Consider the following 23,382-nt stretch of genomic DNA (forward strand, 5'->3'; position numbering starts at 1 on the left):
ATCATAGGTTTGTAATTAAATACAAAATTAGAAGATGTGGATGCTTCTGGTAACTCTGTCGCTCATCTTCTCGTTGCTTGTGAAGTCATTTTTATTTCCCTCACCGCAAGGCCCTTACAACCTCCCGCCGGGGCCGCCGGCGTTACCAATTCTAACAAACTTCCTATTGCTCCGCCGCTCGCCGCTTCACCTTGAGTCCGTGCTGCGCACCTTCTTCGCTAAATACGGCCCAATCATCACCCTCCACATAGGCCCATCCCCGACCGTTTTCATTGCCGACCGATCAATCGCCCACAAGGCTCTTGTCCAAAACGGCGCCGTCTTTGCCGACCGTCCCCTGTTCCTCTCAATCGACAAGATTGCTGATTCTGCCAGCCTGGACAATATAACATCCGCCCCTTACGGCCCCACCTGGCGTGTCCTCCGCCGCAATCTCGCGGCGGAGATTCTCCACCCTTCGCGGGTCAGGGCTTATTCCCAAGCTCGGAGGTGGGTTTTGGGTAATCTGGTAAGCCGTCTTTTGTGTCGTGGGTGGGAGGAGTGTGTGGTTGTCGAGCATTTTCAATCGGCTATGTTTAGTTTGTTGGTTTTGATGTGCTTTGGAGACAAATTGAATGAGAAAGAGATAATGGAAATTCAACAAGTGCAGCAAGAGATGTTGGTGAATCTTCAGCGCTTTGTTCTGCTCAATTTCTGGCCTAAGTTGATGAAGATTTTGCTTCGGAGCCGGTGGAAGGCTTATTTACACCTCAAAGCCAAGCAAGAAAAGGTCAACTCTTTATATACTTTTTGTATTGATGCATTGATTTGATACCAATTGTTGTAGTAAGATTGATCTAAGTCTCTTACAAAATTACTACCTCTAGTCAAATACAAACTGATAGTCCCTGTCTTTCCATCTTCTTACTCCCTCCTTTCTCCCCCCCTTCGATTAAAGCAAGCCTATAACGGCCCAGATCCACCGATATTGTCCTCTTTGGGCCCTTCGATTAAAGTAAGCCTGTAACGGCCCAGATCCACCTTCTTACTCCCTCATTTCTCCCCCTTCGATTAAAGCAAGCCTGTAACGGCACAGATCCATCGATATTGTCCTCTTTGGGCCATTCGATTAAAGCAAGCCTGTAACGGCCCAGATCTACCGATATTGTCCTCTTTGGGCTTCCCCTCAAGGCTTTAAAAACGCATCTCCTTCTGATAGAGGAAGGTTTCCACACCCTTGTAAATGATGTTTTGTTCTCCTCCCATCAAATTCACTGATATGTCTTCTTTGGGCTTTCCCTTTCGGGCTTTCCTTCCGGGCTTTAAAACGCGTTTGTTAGGGGAAGGTTTCCACCCACTTATAAATGGTGTTTTGTTCTCCTCTCCAACCAATGTGAGACATCACAAAGCCCGTCCAATCCTCTAAGCATTATCCCTTTCCCATCTTCGATTTCAAGCAGTAACCAGCTCGCTACTCTAATAGGTGGGTTTGAGTTCGGAATTACGCAAGTCCTAGTTGACAAAAAAAGAAAAAAAAATTATGAACAAATAAATGAGAGATCGAACTAAATAAAAGTCGATACATATATGGAAGATGCAATATTCATGACATGCATGACAACTTACAAACAAATTCAAAGTATAAAATCTAAAATGTAATGTTTTATTTTAACCTTGTTTATATCTTTGATAGGTTCTAATGCCTTTTCTCAAAGCACGAGAGAAGGCTAAACATGAAAGAGCAAAAGAAGAAGAATATGTGGTATCATATGTGGATACATTACTCGATTTGCAGCTAACCCACGAGAATAGAAAGCTTCAAGATGAAGAGATGGTGAAATTATGCTCGGAGTTCCTCAACGCTGGGACCGACACCACCGCGACAACCTTGCAATGGATAATGGCAAACTTGGTGAAATATCCAGAAATCCAACATAAACTCTATGAAGAGATCAAAGGAGTTATGAAGGAACCACAACAACACGGATCAAAGGAGGAAGAAGAAGTGAAGGAAGAAGATTTGGAGAAGCTTCCATATCTGAAAGCTATCGTTCTAGAAGGATTACGACGCCACCCGCCGGGGCATTTCGTGGTACCGCACGCCGTGAAAGAAGACACGATGTTGGAGAATTATTTCATTCCTAAAAATGGGACGGTGAATATCATGGCGGCCGAGATAGGGTGGGATCCTGAAGTGTGGGAGGATCCGATGGCATTTAAGCCGGAGAGGTTCATGGGTGGCGGCGGAGAGGCGGAGGCGATGACGTTTGACGTAACGGGGAGCAAGGAGATTAAGATGATGCCGTTTGGTGTAGGGAGGAGAATGTGTCCGGCAGCTGGTTTGGCAATGCTTCATTTGGAATATTTTGTGGCAAATTTGGTTTGGCGATTTGAATGGAAAGCTGTGGAAGGAGTCGAGGTTGATTTGTCCGAGAAGATGGAGTTCACCATTGTTATGAACAACCCTCTCAAACCCCACATACGTCCAAGATTTTAGGAGATACGATAAAACGTTCCGAATTTAAAAGAAAATTTGAACGTTCGACCTCGAAAAAAAATACATAATTACTTACTTGATTGTTAAGTAATATTAGTACTTTTACAAATAATGAAGTGTTTTATTGATTATGTAATTGATGAAATTCAACTGAATCTAACCCTAAGTTCATTTCTTCGAGTCGGTTACTTTTTATATTGTAAAATTAGAGTGGCGAGTGTGTCTACCACGGACATGACTCCTATGTTGAGGATTATTGGGATTGGGAGTGTCCCACATTGGTTAATTTAGTGGAAGATCATGGGTTTATAAGTGAGGAATACTATCTTCATTGGTATGAGGCCTTTTGGGGAAGCCCAAAGCAAAGCCATGAGAGCTTATGCTCAAAGTGGACAATATCATACATCCTAAACTCGCATGAACTGACTTTTAGGGTTTGGTTGAATTTGTCTCGTTATTCTTTCATAAGTTAGCATAGTTTCTCGACTAAAAGTAGATCATTGACCTGCGACTCCCTCCTTCAACTGCGATGACTTAGCTTTGGTTGAGTCGCGAATCAAGGAAAGTAAGTCACCATTGTGGAGAGTCGTAATTCCTAACATCCTAAACTCGCATGAACTGACTTTTAGGGTTTGGTTGAATTTGTCTCGTTATTCTTTCATAAGTTAGCATAGTTTCTCGACTAAAAGTAGATCATTGACCTGCGACTCCCTCCTTCAACTGCGATGACTTAGCTTTGGTTGAGTCGCGAATCAAGGAAAGTAAGTCACCATTGTGGAGAGTCGTAATTCCTAACATCCTAAACTCGCATGAACTGACTTTTAGGGTTTGGTTGAATTTGTCTCGTTATTCTTTCATAAGTTAGCATAGTTTCTCGACTAAAAGTAGATCATTGACCTGCGACTCCCTCCTTCAACTGCGATGACTTAGCTTTGGTTGAGTCGCGAATCAAGGAAAGTAAGTCTTGTGCCACTTATCTACCATTTTTCGGCCAGTTCGAGAGATCTTTAGACAATACCTTGAAGAGAGAATTCAACTGTCATATAATTGGGGTCTAACCTCAGACAAATAATCGTTTTTTAACATTATAAATATATAAATACTATTCTCGTTAATTGTTTAGTACTCGAAATTTTTAAAATTATGTGAGAAGGGAGAGACGGGATTGAGACGGAGACGGTGACTCGAGATATCTTCTATATGGCGGAAGTTCTCCTAGTAATAAGCTAATTATTTATAAATAAAAATTTAGTGTAGATGGAGTTTGGTATAATAATGTTTTAAAGAAAATATATAATTTTTATCTGAGAGGTAACCAATCACTTTATGCCACCTCATTAGGTTGCAGCAATATCTCCGTGCACCCAAACAATCGCAATCTAATTGCGCGGGAAAATTGGCAAATCAGATTGGCGCCAAAAGAACCCTAAAACTCGGAGTTTTCACTCTCGCCATCAAGCTCACTCTCAACTCTCCGTTCAATCTAATTCTCTCTTTCATCGCCAAGCTTATATGCTTGAAATCTCAATTTAGTGCATTGTTCGTTAAGGAATGGAGATCGATGGGCTATGTGTTATCTGCGCTGGTCTCGGAATCGTCGAAGAGGACGACAATGGTAATCGGATCGGTTACTCCAAGAGCGAATACTGTTTAGGTACGCCAATTCATTTCGCTATCATGTTCTATTTGGATATGAAGAAGCTTGAGTTTCACCAAATTGAAGATTACACGGCCAATTGTTGATTAATGCGATTCATATTCTTTTTCCAGATAATTTGAAGGATTTGCTAAGATTCTTGAGACGAGATGACCCGCAAACTCGTGATGTTTTTAAGCAAGTGTGTAAATGGAACATTGTGGCTAAAGATCTGATACCCATTATTGAATACTGTCAAGATGACCGTAATGCAGTCTTAAACGCAGGTAGTGATTTTGTTTTTAAGTGATTGTTTAACAAGTAGCGGAAAAGCCTCATTTACTGTTTTTCTTCATTCCTTCAGTGAAGATTTTGGTGTTCCTCACAATGCCCGTTGAACCCACGTCGAATGATATTGCACAACAGATTGAATATTTGTGGGGCTTGAAGTCCTTAATTACATGCTGTAATGTTGTTGCCGTAGCTGTTTCACTTTTGGAGAGTCCGCTGGAAAATCTGGATTGGTGAGTGGGACTTCAAATTTCTCGGCATTTAGTTCCGTTTTGTTTTATTTTTATTATGTCTTTATATTCATTGGTGGCTATCAGGGGATTGGTGACTTTCGACCACAACTTTTATCGTTTCTTTAGATTGTTCATTTTGATCATCGAATCCATTTGATTTAGTTATGAATTGTCTTCTACAAACAGTGAAACATTCACAGAAGACGACTGGAAATTGGTGCAGCTGGTTATGACACTCTTCCGAAATGTTTTGGCTATTCAAGAAATCTCATTGCAGCAAAAGGCTGATGGATCAGCTTGTCAGTTTATATTGCTCAGAGACAAATTTCTGGAAGTTTTATTCCGGGAGAATGTAATGGACATAATATTGGTGATAACGCAACATATTGATGGCTCTTGCAGCCATCTCCGTCAAGACAAATTACTTTTTCTGGAAATATTTTATTTCATATTTATGGGACAAGAACCAGAGTTAATTGCAAAAGTATCTCAAAACAGCAACGAGGTTAGTTTACTTCTCTTCTTATTCTAAAAAGATTCATGTTTACGAGAAGAACTTGCAGCAAGCCGGCCAAGAAAGTAAAAGTAGATTTTTCAGTAAGATAAAGCTACCTCTTACCTATATGCCAATATATCAATTAAGTTCCACCGGCCTAATGATTATGATTTTTAGTTTGATATAGAAAAAAAAAAAAAAAAAATGTAGGCAATAGCCACCTTTTTTAACATTTATGGTTTATACATCATCTTTCACCCTTGTCGGTTACTGCCTGTATCCGTTGTTCTAACTAAATTTTTTGATTAACATCAGGATAATGTAGAAACTGTATCTTCCGCCAATAGTCTGAAGTCTCTGATGGAGGAAGATAGAAGGAAGCTTTCTAGATCATACAATATGAACCGCCATTCTCAGTTCAGTGGAACTTTTACTCGACATACCTTGGTACAAAGTGTTCTTGCTGCTAATGTTTGTCTAGGCTTTATCTTAGGTCTTGACTAATTATGGAGTTTTTTTCCTGGCAGGATGGTTCGAAGTTAGTACTCAAAGGAAAGCCGTCGCCGACTTCTTGTAACAGTCTTAAACAACCTAAAGTTTGTCGAGGTCCAATAAAAAAGATAGCATGGGACCATGGACGATTAACTTCAAAAAACAGCAAACTTCTGCGGTTACTTCATGATTTTATCAACCAGTTTCTTTCAGGCGGCTACAATGGTTAGTCTCAAGAATTGTTGGTGTTACTAAGTTCTTTCTTGAATGGACTTATTGGCACATTTCACCAAGATGCAGAATCCTAATTACTCCAATGGTTTTCAGCTTTGATGCAGTTGGTTCATGAAGATATTGAAAAGGAACATCATTCCATCCAGAACAACGATGTGGTTGTTTTTTTTCAGGTGGCACAGTTTGCTGTTTCTTTTCAGTATCACAAGTTCTCAACTTCAAAGGTAAGAATTGAATTTTTGAAAGCTCATATCTTTAATTGTTTTGGACGCCTATGAACTGCATATGAGTCGACTGATTTCATATTCCCCATTGTTATTCATATTTTCTTTTACTAGTTTGACATTCTCTGAATTATGTTTTTAAATTTTTGTAAATGATTAATTGTGCCATTGGTGCATAACAGCTTGATGTTTTATCCCTTGTTTATATTTTCCCCTCCTCAGATAAAAAGTTCATCTGTGAAGGTTTGCATGTATCAGCCATAATGCACTATGCCTTATTTGGATTTTGTTTAATAATGCTGGACTCGACATGTTTTGTGAAATTTTTGCGTCCATGGTTTTCTACTCTGAACAATACTTAATAGTTTTGTGCATTCTTCTTCTAATCCTGCTTGAGTTATTCTTCTTAGAGTTTGGTTGGTTGGGGTTGGAGACCGTAAATATATTTCATCTTGACATATCACGGAGGAGCTTCACAGTCCCCCCCTTTTTTTCTCTTGGGTACAGTCAATTGAAGCTGATACTACTGAGGCTCAAACAGAACATGCTGATTCCACATTTTTCCAAGGTAACATGTGCGGTCCAATAGCTGCAACAATGAACGAGGCAATGTTTCAGCTAGTTGTTACAAAATGGCGCTATGCATTTGAAGGCTTAAAGGAAACTAGTGATTTTAAGTTTCTGTCTGCAGCTGGCTCTCTGATGAAAAATATGGTGATTGCTTCCCTATTATCAATCCATCTATTTATTGTTTGTTTCACTTATCTTGAACAGTTAAGAAGCTAGTTTACCTGTTTAGTCCATTTGTGATCTCATCTTTGTTTCTGATATTTTCTTACTCATGCATAATGGTAAATGCTATGTCGAAAATGACTTTATGTAGACATTTTTAACTCTGCATATCCACTTATTTGGAAATTTGGAATGTTGCTTGACGCAACATTTGGCCTTAATATTTGTTTTGACTGCTGCAAGTTACTGGAGTGTATTGTGATTATGAATATGCTTGGACATTGTAGGCAGGCATGTAATGAGATTATTTGATAATTTGGCGCCCGGAGTGTAGTCTTGTTTATTTTAAACCTTCTAAAGGAGGATAACGTTTTATAGATTAGGACCCTCCACCCCCCCACCCACCCCCAAGAAAAAAAAAAAAAAAAAAACAATAACAATAACAATATAATAACTCAGTAATGTTACTTTAGGGATCATCGAAATGGTACATGTTTTTACGATTGGGGCTGTTCTCTGTTCTCGGTAATTTTTTTGGATCCAGAAGTTGTAGTTGTTTACGACTTTTTGTACAAGAAAATGTTACAATGATGTAACAACTAATTTTTTATTTGATTTTCAAATGGAAGTACAAATATATTTTGCATTTAGGTTGTCATGCCACATCAGCATAATGAAGAGTTTTCTTTGTACAGATTTGCATGTTAGATTTGGTGTTAAAGTTATTGCCAGAAGATTCGAAGGAACCTCAAACAGCTCGTATTCTACTTTACAAATTATTTTATGATCAGACAGATCAAGGGATCACTCAGTTCCTCTTAAATTTGCTCAAATCATTCAACACTCACAAACAACCCAAAAGGTATTTTCCTTGACAAGGATGAAGTTGTTTTCCGTATTCTCAGTTTTGATTCACGTTGTGAGGAATTTGCTAATAGCAAATGCTCTCGGGGAAGTCCAATGTACAATCTCAACTATATACTGTGCAATGAGCTTTATCTTTACTTTATATCATTATTCTGAGTCCTATAATATTTAGAGCGGCCTACACTTCATGTTCATCATCATGACATCAAGTAATGCAAATTTTCTTATAATCTACATAGCAAATTTTTCTAAAGATCTGATTCTGTTGTTTTCTGAACATAAACTTGAAGAAAAAGCTATGGTTCTATGGCTAAATGCTATGAAAAAGATTATATGGAGTTTATGGTGAGAAAGAAACCATAGATTATTCATGATAAATTCAGATACTGTGAATAAGTTTGATTTGGCCAAATTTTAGTTTTTCTCTTGGTATTCACTTTCTCTTCCTTTTGTTAATACCTTGCTCCGGCATGAATTTAAATTTTGGTGTGAACTCCTAATGGGGAGGGTTAAAGGTGTTAGTTGAGTGTTCCCGTGTTTCTTATTTAAGAAAAATATAGATTATCTTTCCACGCATATTTATAAGTTCCACTGGCCAGTGATCTTGCAGATTTAGTTGAGATGATCTACAAAGTTGTACAGCTCATGGAGGACCTCCAAGCACGTGGAACACTTCGGGTAATTCTCTTATCTTGACCATATTTCTTTAATTGTTGGTTTGGCTACAGTATGCTGAAAACTGTTTTCATCTTTCTGGCTTTCCTCATGCTATCAGCAGGGACAAATCATCTGTGTTGTCCTGTTATGTAAATCTCTTTTCTCATTAAGCATATTGCAAATGCATGACCCGGTGTGGGTAGTTATTCATATGTATGGTAGTTATTCATATGTATATGTCTGGCAATTATTGTGGTTGAAAAGGATTTCTATTATGCCATAGAGTAGGCTTCTTTCATTCAGGCATCTAATCATCTGAATTTAGTATTCTCTAGTGCGATTTTTTGTGATCCAAAATTTCCAACAAAATAGTGGTTAATAGTACTAAAGAAAGTTTATTGCAATACTGGAGATAACCTTTTGTGTTTTTAACAGTCTTATTCTATTATATTAAATATTGTGATTGTTTGTGTTTGAATCTAACATATAGGGACAAGACCTTTGATCTCTTGGTCGATGACATATGATGATAGTTCAATTATGCTCAGGTTGACAATACTAGTATTGTGATTGTGATGACATAGACAGTTTTGTTAATTTTTATCAAATATCAATAGCCAAAACTTTCATAGCCTGAGCTGTTCACAAAATTAATTGGTCTCTTTTCCCTGGCATTGTTGTGTATCTGTATCTACTTAGTCAAATCTCCTAGGAGTTGAATTATTTCTTTGTTCTCTTGCTGAAAGAAACTCTTTTACAAAGGTTTCTAAAAAATCAAGGAGGGGAAGAAAAGCAAAGTCAGCTAGAATCAGACAGTCAGAAGATCAGGTAGCTGGGAATAAGACGGCCATAACCCAGAATGAGAAATCAATAGATGCCGATGTTGGGGAGAACAATGGCTTAAAAGCAAGTAATGATGGTAAAGAAGAGATATCTATTACCGCGCCTGAACTGCTAAACTTGAACACGGGGAGTTTTGAAGGCAGTCTGTCACAGAGGGAGAACAACAAATTGAATGATGGTTATAGCACAGCCGATTCTTCTGGTAATGAGCAGCAAAATAGAACTGTGGAAGTTGATCTTAAAGTATCAAGTCTAGTATCTACTTTTGCCAACAACAACATTATTCAGAAAATATGCTGGTTGCTTAAGTTTTACAAGAGCAATTCTACCAATACAAACCATTACATAATATGCATTTTACGGAGGATCACCGAGGATTTAGAGCTTTCTCCAATGCTGTACCAGGTCAACATTTGATTGGTTACTTTTGCAAAGAACTATATAAGAGATTTTATTCATACAAACCTAATTTCTCTTCTATTTTGCAGTTGTCTCTTCTTCCCACATTTTATGATATTCTATCTGAACAGAAATCAAGTCCATGCAAGGAACATGCTAATATAGTTGATTTCCTGACAAGTCTGGTGAGAAAGATGCTAAGGAAGATAAAGAATCAGCCACTCCTTTTTGTGGAACTTCTGTTTTGGAAGACCCGAAAAGAATGCCATTACATTGATGCTGAGTACTTAGTGCATGAGCTTGGCTGTTGGAAGAAAAAAAATAAAGAGGAAAATTTTACTGGTGATGATGAAAATGGCTCGTTGATGGGCAAGCATTGGACTCCTAGAAGCATAGCCGATGCACTAGGTGAAGATGAAGCTGATGTTGTGATCAGTAATGAGTTTGAAATTCATACGTAAGAACTAATCTGAGCGAATACTCCATCTATTTACATTTTAACAATCCTTTGGAATAAACGTAGAATCTGATACCATCTACATAAAGACTGTAAACTGTGATACTTTCAACTTACTAGAGTTTTCAGTAATTATTTAAATTATGGAAGATGTTTATTGAATGGTAATACTATAAAAGAATTATGTGATAGCTGACGTCTTAACTGATGATCTTTTCTATACTTGACAGTGAAGCAAAGTCTGACGAAGTCGAGAGAGGCCTTGAGTCTACCACCCTGGGTGATGAGATATACGGCAAAGAACACAACGAAAAGTATGTTAAAATTTACAACTATTAGCTTTTCAAGTTTTCTTTCCTGAACTTTTTGGTGATTTGTTGCAGTGAGCTGGCTATGGATGATAAATCCAAAAGTCTTCCGAAAAGAAAGAGACTTGTTCTTGATGCTGCACTGGAGACTGAAATTAAAGATCTTTATGAGAAGTATGCATTGATTTCACTTGCTCTCTTATCTACAGTGTTATTTTAATTCCTCCCTTTGATAATTATTGACCAATGACCCTGGTGATGTATTGCTCATTCCACAATTGTTTTGGATTTTTCCGTTACAAAAATTACTGACCTATTTCATTTGCTCATTGAAGTGAATACTGTTATTCTAAACATTAATTTTTTTTCCCTATCGTGTGTCAGATTCAAGGAGGACAGGAACTGTAGCAGACTTATTGCAGAGAATCTTGGTACTGATGTCGAAGTTTCACCTGCTCAGGTTTCCAATAAGCTTAGACGGATGGGGTTAAAAGTTTCTCAAAGAAAGAGGAGGCAATATGCAGATGAAGCCTTTTCTGCTACCTCTAAAAACCTCAAAGGAGAAAGCAATGGGGTAGAAAGAAACAATCTACTCGATTCAGATGTTTTGGGGGAAAGTTCTTTGAGTCAACCTTCGTACGTAAACCTTTCTTTGCTAACATTTTAGAATGTGTCCATGAAGGTTTTTAATCATTTCGTCTGAACATTGTGGTTTAATTTCATTTATGCCTGTCGCAACTGGCCTTTTTTCCTCAATATTATTTATCATGTCATAGGCACACGAGAAAAAGAGTTGTCGCTTTTGATAAAGTATATGAAGAGAAGATCAGAGCTTTATATGAGCAGTAAGTTCTTGATTGGATTGCATTCTGGGTAGATTTTAATCCGGTGTTTTTTAAGTCTTCAAACATTCTTAACAAATTTGCTTGCTTTAACAGGTTTAAAGATCATAAGAGATGTAGTTCTATGATTGCAAATGCGCTGGATGCTGGTAACAAATTCACTTCTGCACAAGTTTCTCGAAAGCTCAAGCAATTGGGTCTATATGTTTCTCATCAGAAGAGGTCGAGTGATGGTGATCACAATGATTCTGTTATGGACAAGGGATTTGAGAGTGACGATGAAACATTGCTTTCATTAATAAATAGGTGAGCATGCTTGCATACTTTACCATCAACTATCAGATGTTCTCATATCTTCCATGATAATGCAATTTTAGTTGTAATCTGCCCATAGTTGGGAGTCTAAAGTTTCAATTACCCTCAATAAACTTCTAATAGAGAGAAATTAAGGCATCATTTCACAATACAGTGTCAACACTATCTTCTAGGTGTATTCTCTTTCTCTCTCTCTCTCTTTTTTTTTTTTACTTTCATTATTATAGTATAAAAGATTGTTAGAAAGCTTGAAGTTATCAACTTAGATGGCTCTGTTTTTCCAATGTGTTCCTTTCAATTTATATCCATTACAATTTTTTGTGTATAGGAAAAAAAGGAAGCATCTTGCAACAGAAAAGCTCAGTTCCATCTCAACGCAGAGCATATTAATTGCTGAAGAATCTGAAGGTGTAGATGCAGAAATGTCTACGCAATGGTAAGATTTTTTAGCAATAATTGTGTTTCAACAAAAAACCGTATTTTCCTATGTCTAGCAAGAAGTCATTTAGCCATTTTTACCATGACCAGGTCGTTAAGACATGCTGAGTTTGTACCTTTTGTATATCCTTATGCTGTTTTTGTGTATCCTCCTTTTTTCATATGCAATGGTTAGTGTTTCATATCTTTGCGCTTGGGACAATGGTGCTGCTAGTGAGATTCTAACTGAAGTACATCTACTGCTGGTTGAAAAAATGCTAAGTACCCCCCCCCCCCCCCCCCCCCCCCCCCCCCAAAAAAAAAGGAAGTCATTACTAGGTCTCTAAGCCTTGTAAATGAAATGTATTCTCATTGTCAACTATTCCGTAATACTTAATGGGTACCATAATAATTAATGGGAGGCCTAGAGGAAAAATTTCGCCTAAGAGAGGATTCTTTCTCCCTTTCTTTTCACCTTCCTTGGAGATGCTATTAGCAGGCTAGTGCACTTTTATTTGTAGAAAAGAATCCTAGAAGGCGGGAAAGTTGGTAGAAGCAGAGTTGTTATCTCCCACCTTAAATTTGTGGATTAGACGATCATTTGCCAACTGGGGGCTGGCCATTCTTACGCAATTGGTGGAAGGTTATTTCTCTCCTTGGTTGCTCGGGTCTAAACTTGAATTTGGCCAAAACTTCCTTGATTAATTTAAGTATCAAAGAACGGAAATGTGGCTTCCTCTGCCTCCTATTCCTTTATTCAAGTAAACTTCCATGATATGAAAAACTTAGTCACATGCATCCTCGAAGTATCTGGAGTACTTTCAGTCTGTTTATTTCATTAAGTAATATATGAAACTGCTAACACTAGAGTGATCTTTTCCAGGGAGGACAGCAACCAAGCGAGTAGGTTGGAACCTATGGGGGTTGGTAAAGTGCCTTCCGATGATGTTCAGTTGAATGACTTCACAGAAGTTGAAGGTAAGGATGCTGAAGCTGGCGTCAGTATGGATGATGAGCTTGCAGATTCAGAAGGTGAAATGGATACTAATGTGTATCGTGCAAGTGCTACAACGGGAAGAAAGTTTAGGATTGTTGATCTTGAGGATGAAGATTGAGATGGGAATGGTCAGGTTTCAGTTTAACTTCAGTGTGGTTTGTTGGAACAAAATTAATGATAATGGGTTGAGATGATAGGGTCGCTACAAGTATCCCAATGTGGAGGAAGCTGAGGTTAAATGCTAAGGTCAGTGGTTGTCTTCTGAAGCAATGTTAACGTGATTATGATATGCGCAACACAACCAACAGTTGGAGTTGATATTGTGTAGCATTATTTGTGTACATTATTAGAATTTTGATTTTGAAGTATTGTATAGAAGAAGAAAAAGAAGAAGAATTTTGCCAGATATCTCGCAGTCAACACAGGCTCTGCTCTGGGAGTGAAGCACCCTCTGTTCTTCATTGTCAGCAATATAGCCTTCAACACCTCCCAATTTTTGTCCGAATTTGCTGTGGTGTTGGGCTTTATACACACGCAGAGATCAAAAGGAGATAGAATAATATTAATTGTTTTTTTCTTTAATAAAAATCTGGTGCGGTTAAGGTTTTTTTTTTTTTTTTTTTTTTTTGGAGAAAATCAAAAGAAAGCTTATGTTCAGTTCAATTTTTTTCCTTCCAAAATGTCCACTTTTCAACGGAGCCAAATTGTTTGAATTTTTTTTTAAAAAAATCAAAATTTGCTTCCACAGACACAATTAAAATACGTCCAAAATTTAGAAGTTTTTCTTGGGTATATTTATGAGAAACTAATGGTTAAATAATAGCTCCATTTAGAAAAAAAAAAAAATAATAATAATAAAAGGGTGCTAATTTCACTTTCATGCCTATTTGATCCCTACTATTTTTGAAAAAGGCAGAACCAAATCAACCAAAGGTACATCTTATTAAATAATATCTAAATTTCTTATTAAATAATATCTAAATATATTAAAAATTTGAGAATTAACTTTTTAACTAAAAAGTTAATTATCAAATTTTTAATATATATATATATATATGGGCCCATCATTTTCAAATGAAACTTGTGCTCAAAGTGTGAATCAGAGTTAACTTTAACTTAATCCAATTATGAGTCAAGGACACCTCATTTCTAATCTCACATATTCTTATTTTAACGAATCTTTAAATAGAGTCGTTCAAAATTAATTTGTAAGAAATAACTGTTTAAACTTTTTTATTTTAATTTATTCTATATAAAATTAAAAAGTTGTAAGAGGCGGTCAACAATCTTTTTTATTAATTTTTTTTAAAAAAAAATTCAAGAATTTATTGAACCCTAAGCACAAAAAAAAAAAAAAAAAAAAAAAAAAAAAAAAATATATATATATATATATATATATATATATATATTATTAGAATTATTTTGTCTTCTTCCTCTGTTTCTGGCAAATCAGTGTAAACTAATCCGGTGTCATGCGCATGGATAAGTTTATAGGCATTTTTGTTTCCATTTTTCTAATTTATAATATTGTATTTTTAAAAGTTGACGTAAAACATTAAAAAAAAAAAAAAAAAAAAAAAAATTAAAGTGGAGGTTTGATTGGTTATATAGGTACTGGAGGCTACAGAATAATTATAATTAAAAATGATTAAAAATGACGACTGACTTAACTTTCTTTGGATGAATTAAACTATAAATATTAATGGATATATTAAATAAATAAAAAACTAAAATATTTAAAAAATACTTTAAATCTGTCTCTATTGTCAACACGTGATTTTTTGAATGAAAAAACTGCACAATTATTAACACCAAGAAGAGAAGAAAAGGAAAGATCTCCATGCAATCCATACATATCTATATATTAAGCAAGAAGCAGAAACACATAATCTTCCAAATGAAGAATTTAAAGCAACAACACTCTTAAAACATACATATATATATATATATATATATTATAGTAAGGCGGTAATGGATGTGCAGTTTCAGTTGCATATCACATACTTACATGCGTCAAGTTCAAAGGCAGTAACAGCAAGCAGCGCAAAGGCCATGGCGCATACGTAAACTTTCATCTCCCCACCACTCAATGAATCATCGTTAAGCGCCCTCTCCTTGTTCAGCTCCCCCATCTGCCGGCAGACAGTAGCATGGTCCTGGCAGATCATGTGGAGGCGCTTGTGAGTGCGGTACAACATTATGAGAGCCTCCAGGACGTTGAGAAGGAGTAGCAAGGAAGAGGAAAGGCTCAAACCCAATACCATTGGCCATTGAACGCAGTGGAGGGTGGTGGAGGAAGTAGAGGAGAGAGCAAAGTAGAAGAAGCGCAGCCAGGCAAGGTAGGCCATGGTCGTGTAATTGGCTCTGCTCTCGTAGTAACCTACCCTTTGTTGCTGATTTTGAGCCACAGACTCCAAATCCCTTTTCATCGCTTCAAGCTCCATCATCGTGAGAATTGGAACAATCAACCAATTCTTCAATCAACACCATCAAAACTGTTGTTGAATAAAGATTTTGTAGACATGGGGTTTTTATAGACGATCAAAAGTGCTTGATGACATCTTTTTTTCCCTTTTGTTTTTTTTTTTTTTATTTATTTATTATTTTCAGTGCTTTCCCGGATTTTTTTTTTTTTTTTTTTTTTTTTTTTTAATTATACAAAATTTGGAACAATCAACCAATTCTTGTATTCGGATCTAGGGTGAACTGGCGATCCGGAGACTCAAAAAACTACCCAATGTAATTCCACTTCCACATTTTTCAATTGGCACAAGTATACTTTTTTTTTAAAAATAATTAATTTAATATGAGGTTGAATTTTGTGTTACATAATTTTTTATATAATACTTTTATAATATGAGTGCTTTAACTCAAAAGTTGTACATTCGGATTGGTTGGCAAATAAATTGAAAATTAAAATATTTACAAAGCCATCTATTATCAACCATACCAATCCAAAACACAATTCAATGGGAAGTTACTAAGAAATGGGTATTTCACAGCCGCCCAACTGGACCGAAGAAATCCATCAAACCGAGTAGAAAACCAAGAAAACCTCACTAAATCACAAAGCTTGAACATAATCTCAGAGATTATGAGTACGTAGAACATGCATGATAGTAGCTTGTATTCATTCAATCAGGCTTCATTTCCTTTACTTTATATAAGAATTTAGAAGACAAAGAAATACTGAAACTTACAAAACCTTCATACCTGCAGAGGGACACACTATCCAACTTCAACTTACAGCCAACAGCAACAACTATGGCATGAGCTCCTTAGCATCCTCTAAACCTCCTTTATCATATGGCTTTTGAACTTTATTCCATAATTCACAAAATGCCTTTGTCCTGTAATAAATGCCGAGTTCACAAAATCAGATGATATGATATGATATGCTCTCTAATTTCTATTTTCCAATGTTCAATGTCATGCAAACACTAACATTTTGAAGTTCCCAAATTGAAGTATAGGATTTAAGGCAACAAAACCCAGCTAAACCAAATTAAACACAAAGATTTCATTGAAGCCATTAAAGCCAGCAAGAGAAAACAGGTTGAAAATTTTCGATCAACTAACTATTTGGAAGTTAATGAAGTATCCTCCCCGCAAAATTTGGAAATTTTCCTTTAACTTGAACCCATCTCAACTGATAGGCCACTAGTTATTCATGTGACCAAAGAAAGAGAGTTAAGGGGAGGAATATACTAAGGATTGTTGGGAGAGGAGTCTGGGTTGATCATAAGTTTATAAGCAAGGAATACTATCTCCATTGGTAGGAGGCCTTTTGGAGAAACCAAAAGCAAAGCCATGAGAGCTTATGCTCAAAGTGGACAATATCATAACATTGTAGAGAGTCGTCGTATCTAACAAAGTACCCAGAGCATGTACAAGTTAACTAGTTGGGGAGAGTACAAGTTAACTAGTTGGGGAGAGTACAAGTTAACTAGATGAATGAGCCGAGTGAGGAAGCAAGCCATGAAGCAAGAATATAAGTAGATGGGAGAAGAACAAAGTAGCACTAACAATGACACAATTTATAAACTTAATCACATTCCATTATTTATGTCTCTTCCTATATGTTGATAATATGCTCAAAGCAATTAAAGATTTAGGAGTTGTCTTCAACTCAAAAGAGAAACTTAAAAATGAGTTTGATAGGAAAAGATGCAAACAAACTACCCCACATATAAATTGAATGTCTATACCATTCAGGATGCAAACACTTGATGCAAACACTTAGTGAGCTGATACTTCATTAATATCATATTTCATACTTCCAACTACTTGATTCACACAAATAGATAATGGGACAGAGTTCCTTATTCCAAACTAGTTCGAGTCTACCAAATATATTATGGCACGTATTTCTACCGATGTATTTTATGCAATTACTGCAATTGACATACATATGGCTAACCTTCTCGTAGCAAAGTTGGAATTATGAGTTACGTATAAGCTAACAAGTGATCGATACGTCTCTAACAAATGTTGGACCCATATTGACTTCGTGCAGCTAGTAACTTTTTAACATATATCTATTGAGTTAACAAGTATCTGCTCATGTCCAACAAGTGTCCAAGTGTGGAACGCTGGACACGTTAGCTGAACTAAAGTGTCCATGCTTCTTAAGTACTATCTTTCTTACAAAGGATTGTGTGTATTATGAAATGCAGGACAGAGCACACAGATGTACTATTTTGGACATGATGTTGTTAGCAGTTGTGATGATATTGTTAGGAGCAAAATTAGGATAACTCAGCTAACATGAAGACTAAAATCTATTTCATCAAATAATTTAATTGCTTCCTTTTGATTGGTTTTTGCAATGTCTGAGCTACTCTAAAATTTGGAGAAGATAATGGATGTTATTTCAAAACTTGGTGTTAGCTTGCTTTGATAAAGGTTGTTTTACACTTTTCCCACATCGATATTGAATTCTTTTGCAACTAACTAGCATAGCTTAGTCCAAATTTATTTTTCTGTAGCTTACACTCAACTCTTGTAAGAAATGAATATAGATGAACAAAAAGGCAGAAACAAGCTAGGGGAAACACACACTACTTCATACAGCACAAATCTTTGAACTCAAAGTACAATTATTAAGAGCAAGAAGAGAAGAAAGGGAAAGAGCTCCGTGCAATGCGTACATGTCTGCCTATTTTTAGCTCCCAACATATTAAGTAAGAAGCAGAAACACAAGCAGCCCATCACAACTGATTATAAGATCAAAATACATAATCTCGAGAATGAAGAATTTAAAGCTACAACACTCTTAAAAATATATAGTAAGGCGGCAAAGGATGTGCAATTTCAGTTGCACACCACATACTTACAGGCATAGAGTTGAAAAGCGGTAACAGCAAACAGAGCATGTGTAGACTTTGATCTCCCCACCACTGAATGAATCATTGTGAAGCGCCCTGACCTGGTGGAACCTGACATTGAACTCGACCCCATCGGTGGATGCTCCAGCCTCACCATCTTGGTTGGTGGACTCCAAAATCCGTTGACAGAGATGAGTATGTCGGTTGCAAATTGTGTGGAGCAGGTTGTGAGTCCGGTACAATTTGATGAAAGGCGGCAGTAAAATCAAGAAATAAAGGGATGAAGAGGAAAGACTCAAACCCAAAACCATTGGCCAATGAACACAGTGGAGGGTAGAGGAGGAATTAGAGGAGACAGCAGAGTAGAAGAAGCGCAGCCAGGCCAGGTAGCCCAGAGTTGTGTAAATGGCTCTACTCTCGTAGTAACGCACCCTTTGTTGTTGCTTTTCAGCTAGATACTCCAAATCCCTCCTCACCTCTTCAAGCTCCATCCCTGAATTGAAACACTCCATCAATTCTAAATATAATTATCAATCTTTAATCCTTCTCAAATTTATGTATATTAAGTTCATTATTCCATTAATTAGTAGCTATTTTTATTTAAAAAATAATAATAAAATTATTAATATTATTATTTAGTTTTCTTTTTCTTCTTCTCCTAAATTGGTTTTGAGTGCTGTCGTGGAAATTTGATCTTAGCACGAGACTCAAAATCCCTCCTGGGTTTTGAAAAAAGAAATTCTCAAAGCAATCACGTAGAGCTAGGGATTGGGGTTTGTCTCCAAAGGCCACGCCTGGGTTTCTACCCACGATTTCAATCGAACCATGTTATAGCTCGTTGCTGGTTGCATTCATGAAGCTTCTGTGCTCACTCAACTTTGTTATCGCCTTTCGTCGCCGTCGTTATCGTTCCCAGTTCTCTCCGCCTGCGGAAGGAGCTTAAGACAAGGGGAGCGCAGCTGCTACAACGATTTTAGGGGTTTTTTTTTTTATTTTTTTATAATCGGATTGTTCTGTTTCGTCCCATGAGTAATGGGTTCCTCCGCTATTTTCGGATTCTGATTGATCCGGCGCTTCACCAATGTCGGCTGCAACAAACCCTTGTTGCCATTCTCTCTTCTTTCGCTCTGCTCCTCCCAATTCCAGGTTTTCGATTAGGGTTCATTTAAACCCTCTGCTCCCCAGTTGTCCTCTCAATTCAACCATCCATTGCGTCAGTACTCTCTCCCGACGCCGCACAAACGTAAGCTCTCACTTCTCTCTTTCTCTCCACCCATAACAGAAACCAGGATTTATGATGTATGATTATTGGGTGTCTATTGATTTTGAAGCTTTTTCTCAACTTATGCGTTGCATTAATTCAAGTGGTAGTTCGGTTCGAATATGATTCTTATGGAGGGCTATTCCTTCTTCGAAGTCAGCCAATCCAGTGAGACAAGGAGAGATTGGGTGTCTAGTTTATACAAGGTAAATATATGTTCACATCATTTGAATCACTTTATACTCTTCAATTTTAGAGGATTTTTTTTCTTGTCTCTCCTAAACAGTAGCTCTGTATCCTGTTTACTTAAATCCCGAGTGAAGTATATGTGTTTATGTTATGTATGAATGAAATAGGGAATGCAAAACTTGATGAAAGAAAATTGGATGAGGTAATAAAATAAGGACCAAGTATACTCATTCTCATCTTTTCATTTAGTTGATCAAATTTGGAAATAAGCTATAATTCTCAGAACAGTTGACTAAATAACATGGCCAAGAAAACAGGCTGATGAGTGTGTTGGGTATGGCTCTTTTGAGTTATTTTGTATTCTTTATTTTAGTTTGGTAACATTTTTTTCTTTCCAGATTTTCTTTAGCAGTTTAGTGTTGTAGATATTCTAGTTTACTATGCATCATCACGTTCAACAAGAGCAACTTGTCTATTTTATTATCTATAGTAATAACATTCAAAAAGTTGATCGTGGTGTGGGAATTAGTGGTTTTGCTTGAAAAATAGTCTCATAAATGGGATAACCGCACTTGGTTGCGAGTAGTATTTTGTAGATTTCTTACTGGTTGGGGAGGAGAACAAAACACCATTTATAAGGGGGTGGAAACCTTCCCCTAGCAGACGCGTTTTAAAGCTTTGAGGAGAAGTTCGAAAGGGAAAGCGCAAAGAGGACAATATCTGCTAGCGGTGGGCCTGGGTCGTTACATATGCATCCTGGAATTATCTGGAATACTTTCTGTCATTAAGTAATATTATATGAAACTGCTAACACTAGAGTTATCTTTTTCCAGGGAGGACAGCAACCAAGCGAGGAGGTTGGAACCTATGGGGGTTGGTAAAGTGCCTTCCGATGATGTTCACTTGAATGACTTCACAGAAGTTGAAGGTATGGATGATGGGCTTGCAGATTCGGAAGGTGAAATGGATTCTAATGTGTTGTATCGTGCAACTGCTACAACTGGAAGAAAGTTTAGGATGGTTGTGATTGAGATGGAAATGGCCAGGTTTGTTCTCTTTGTATTTGCTTTACTTTGAACACCGATTAAATATGATATGCACTTTATAAATTTAGAGAATCTCAAATTGCAACACCAACTATCTGTACAACGATCATATTATTACGTGATCTCATTTCTATTTCAGGGGCATAGCAACAAGTAGTTAGAGGCGTAGAGTTCAAAGGCAGTAACAGCAAGCAGTGCAATGGCGATGGCGCATACGTAAACTTTGATCTCCCCACCACTGAATGCATCATTGTGAAGCGCCCTCACCTCATCAGTGGGAGCTCCAGCCTCAGCATCTTGCTTCCTGGCCTTCAAGATCCGTCGACAGATATGAGCATGTTCCTCGCAGAGCATGCCCAGCCGCTTGTGAGTGCGGCACAACATTATGAAAACCTTCAGGATGTTCAAAAGGAAGACCAACGAACAGGAAAGACTCAAACCCGAAACCCTCCACCAATTAACGCTCTCGAGGGGCGACGAAGTGCGAGAGACAGCAAGGAAGAAGAAGCGCTGCCACATGAGATAGCTCACAATCAACACACTGGCTCTGTTCTGATAGTCAAGCACCCTCTGTTCTTCCTTGTCAGCAACAGCCTTCAACACCTCTGTTTTAGTCCTCAGCGCTTCAGGCTCCATGGCCATTAGAGCTTTTGTCCTTAAACTAAATTCTTAGTTTCCTGAATTTGCTGTGGTGTTAGGCTTTTATACACATGCACAGTTCAAAAGGAGAGAACAATATTTCAAAGTATGATCATACACGACTCCATCTTCATTTGATGAGTTAAAAACTTCTATAGTGACTTAATTGGTGTAGAAATAAAAATCTATAAGTGGTCTAGTCATAGAGTCTAATTATTTTGTTATAAAATTAAGAGTATTCGTATTTAGATTCATTAATATATATATATATATATATATATATATATATATATATGATTCTAGTTGACCAAACTTTTGAAGAAAGTAACTCTTAGAACAATGGATTAAATAAGATGACCCCAAAAAGTTTAGATTACTGAGTTTCCTCATTAAATTTGAAAATTAATGTTTTATTGGGTAAAGTGTTTTATTACGTAGTCATTTTAACACAAAATTGAAATTTATAAATTTATTAACTTATTGATTTAATTTTTTAAAGGTTCATTTTGAAAGTTTATGAATACTTTTTAATAGAAATACTTTTTTTTTTTTATAGTTTAAAGATATTATTAGAAATTTTATTATTTTTAAATGGAAAATAAGAATGCCGGCGTTTGAAGTCGATTTGTTTTATGACGTCATAAGTGGAAAAATCTGATGACACGGACGTGAGTCAGCTTCCCATCAACTCTCCCCTCAAGTTTTTGTTTTCCATCTTTTTAATTAAAAAAACAAAAAAAAAAACATATTGTTTTAGTTCCCATAATAAGTTAAAAGTGCAGATGCCATACATAAACTCTCCCCACGAGTTTTGGTGCTCATTTCAAATGTTTATGGACTCGAAAAGAAATTCCAAATAGGACAATATCTGTTAGCGATGAGCTTGGATCGTTACAAATGGTATTAGAGTAAAAAATCTAGCGATGTACCAGCAATGAGGTTGACCCGAGGTGGTGTGCTAGTAAAGACGCTGGCTTCGAAGGGGGTGGATTGAGGGGTCTCACATTGATTGGAGAAGAGAACGAGTGTTAGCAAGGACGCTGGAGATCCCACATCGATTGGGAAAGAGAACGAAACCTTCTTTATAAGGTGTGGAAACCTCTCCTAACAGACGATTTAGTGATTAGGAGCAGAGAGAGAGAGAGAGAGCTTGTTGCACTTTTCCTTTTGTTTGATCGGGGTATCATCTTCCAAGAAGCAAGCTCCCTCTATTAAGTGGTAGTTGAAAAGGCAAGTCGCGAAAAAATAAAAACGCTCTAATTATTTATTTGAGTAGAGAGGTTTTACTTTTGTCCTAACTGATCCTTAGGCTTTGTAAAGAGACAATTTAGTGAAAGGGCGTCTTCAAACGAAAGCCAACAATTTACAAGTTAGAAGAATATTTACCTAAAATCTCTTTATGGGGGAAAAATATTTAATTTTGAATATAGTTTCTATTTAGTCCTTAAATTTGAAATAATTACATTTTTACCCCAAAATATAATTTAATTACTTGAACCAAAAAGAAAGATTATCTTATTAATGTCTATTTAGTACCAATATATTCCTAGATTTCTAAACTTTGTCCCTAATTATTTCAAATTTTATATATAACCACAATAAAAATTAGTGTTATAAAGTTAAATATATACATAAAAATAAAGATATAGCGGTCGATCATAATTCGAAAACTATATATACTCAAAGCACTTATTATGGGATGCACGAGGAGGATCGAGGATTAAGGTATAATAGTCTGCACAATTGACTAAATAACATGGTAGAGCTAAAACTGGCGTCAGTATGGATAATGAACTTTCAGATTCATAAGGCGAAATGGTTTATAATGTGTATCGTACAAGTGCTACAGCGGGAAGAAAGTTTTAAGATGGTTGTGATTGAGATGGGAATGGCAAGGTTTGTGATCTTTGGACTTGTTTTACTTTGAACACCAATTAAATATGATATGCATTTTATAAATTTAGAGAATCTCAAATTGAAACACCATATATTACAACAACATTA

At 36.7% G+C, this 23,382-nt stretch overlaps 3 protein-coding genes and 1 long non-coding RNA gene across 6 annotated transcripts; 3 read left to right on the forward strand and 1 right to left on the reverse strand.

Moving 5' to 3' along the window:
* The first annotated feature begins 38 nt into the window (after window positions 1-38).
* Window positions 39-2,600, forward strand: LOC111795371 (cytochrome P450 89A2-like). The gene is made up of 2 exons (XM_023677753.2): window positions 39-769; window positions 1,673-2,600. Exons 1-2 carry the CDS (start codon window positions 41-43, stop codon window positions 2,474-2,476), a joined length of 1,533 nt encoding a protein of 510 aa, XP_023533521.2. The 5' UTR covers window positions 39-40; the 3' UTR covers window positions 2,477-2,600.
* Window positions 2,601-3,891: 1,291 nt separating this feature from the next.
* Window positions 3,892-13,338, forward strand: ATIM (timeless family protein). Of its 2 annotated transcripts, XM_023677752.2 has the most exons (19): window positions 3,896-4,130; window positions 4,247-4,399; window positions 4,477-4,636; window positions 4,823-5,141; window positions 5,448-5,579; window positions 5,660-5,849; window positions 5,952-6,082; window positions 6,590-6,796; window positions 7,510-7,676; window positions 8,281-8,359; window positions 9,101-9,586; window positions 9,670-10,037; window positions 10,268-10,351; window positions 10,421-10,519; window positions 10,730-10,981; window positions 11,122-11,190; window positions 11,284-11,493; window positions 11,831-11,938; window positions 12,803-13,338. In XM_023677752.2, exons 1-19 carry the CDS (start codon window positions 4,028-4,030, stop codon window positions 13,032-13,034), a joined length of 3,549 nt encoding a protein of 1,182 aa, XP_023533520.2. In that variant the 5' UTR covers window positions 3,896-4,027; the 3' UTR covers window positions 13,035-13,338. The 2 variants fall into 2 exon arrangements, 1 of the variants encoding a protein (XP_023533520.2); XR_002815195.2 differs by lacking the exons at window positions 11,831-11,938; window positions 12,803-13,338 and having other exon boundaries at window positions 3,892-4,130; window positions 10,730-11,027; window positions 11,284-11,353.
* A 2,472-nt stretch (window positions 13,339-15,810) lies between these two features.
* LOC111795372 (uncharacterized) lies at window positions 15,811-18,847 on the reverse strand. The gene is made up of 2 exons (XM_023677754.2): window positions 18,253-18,847; window positions 15,811-16,266 (listed from the first exon to the last, which is right to left on the reverse strand). The coding sequence occupies exons 1-2, from the start codon at window positions 18,753-18,755 to the stop codon at window positions 16,179-16,181; spliced, it is 591 nt and encodes a 196-aa protein (XP_023533522.2). The 5' UTR covers window positions 18,756-18,847; the 3' UTR covers window positions 15,811-16,178.
* Window positions 18,848-18,916: 69 nt separating this feature from the next.
* On the forward strand, window positions 18,917-21,591 carry LOC147792640 (uncharacterized). 2 transcript variants are annotated; one of them, XR_015421247.1, is made up of 4 exons: window positions 18,917-19,486; window positions 19,575-19,710; window positions 20,527-20,739; window positions 20,879-21,591. It is a non-coding gene; the product is annotated as an uncharacterized LOC147792640 (long non-coding RNA). The 2 variants fall into 2 exon arrangements; XR_015421248.1 differs by having other exon boundaries at window positions 18,918-19,486; window positions 19,609-19,710.
* The last annotated feature ends 1,791 nt before the right edge of the window (window positions 21,592-23,382 follow it).

Source organism: Cucurbita pepo, chromosome 5, assembly GCF_057944985.1.
Source record: "Cucurbita pepo subsp. pepo isolate OVF chromosome 5, ASM5794498v1, whole genome shotgun sequence".
Lineage (NCBI taxonomy): Eukaryota > Viridiplantae > Streptophyta > Magnoliopsida > Cucurbitales > Cucurbitaceae > Cucurbita > Cucurbita pepo.

Coding starts and splice junctions, on each gene's coding strand:
- ATIM (XM_023677752.2), top strand. CDS start 4,028: ATGGAGATCGATGGGCTATGTGTTATCTGCGCTGGTCTCGGAATCGTC. Junction 6,797..7,509: donor GCTCTCTGATGAAAAATATG/GTGATTGCTTCC, acceptor TTCTTTGTACAG/ATTTGCATGTTAGATTTGGT. Junction 7,677..8,280: donor ACTCACAAACAACCCAAAAG/GTATTTTCCTTG, acceptor TCCACTGGCCAG/TGATCTTGCAGATTTAGTTG.
- LOC111795371 (XM_023677753.2), top strand. CDS start 41: ATGCTTCTGGTAACTCTGTCGCTCATCTTCTCGTTGCTTGTGAAGTCA. Junction 770..1,672: donor TCAAAGCCAAGCAAGAAAAG/GTCAACTCTTTA, acceptor TATCTTTGATAG/GTTCTAATGCCTTTTCTCAA.
- LOC111795372 (XM_023677754.2), bottom strand. CDS start 18,755: ATGGAGTGTTTCAATTCAGGGATGGAGCTTGAAGAGGTGAGGAGGGAT. Junction 16,267..18,252: donor CGCTTTTCAACTCTATGCCT/GTAAGTATGTGG, acceptor CATTTATTACAG/GACAAAGGCATTTTGTGAAT.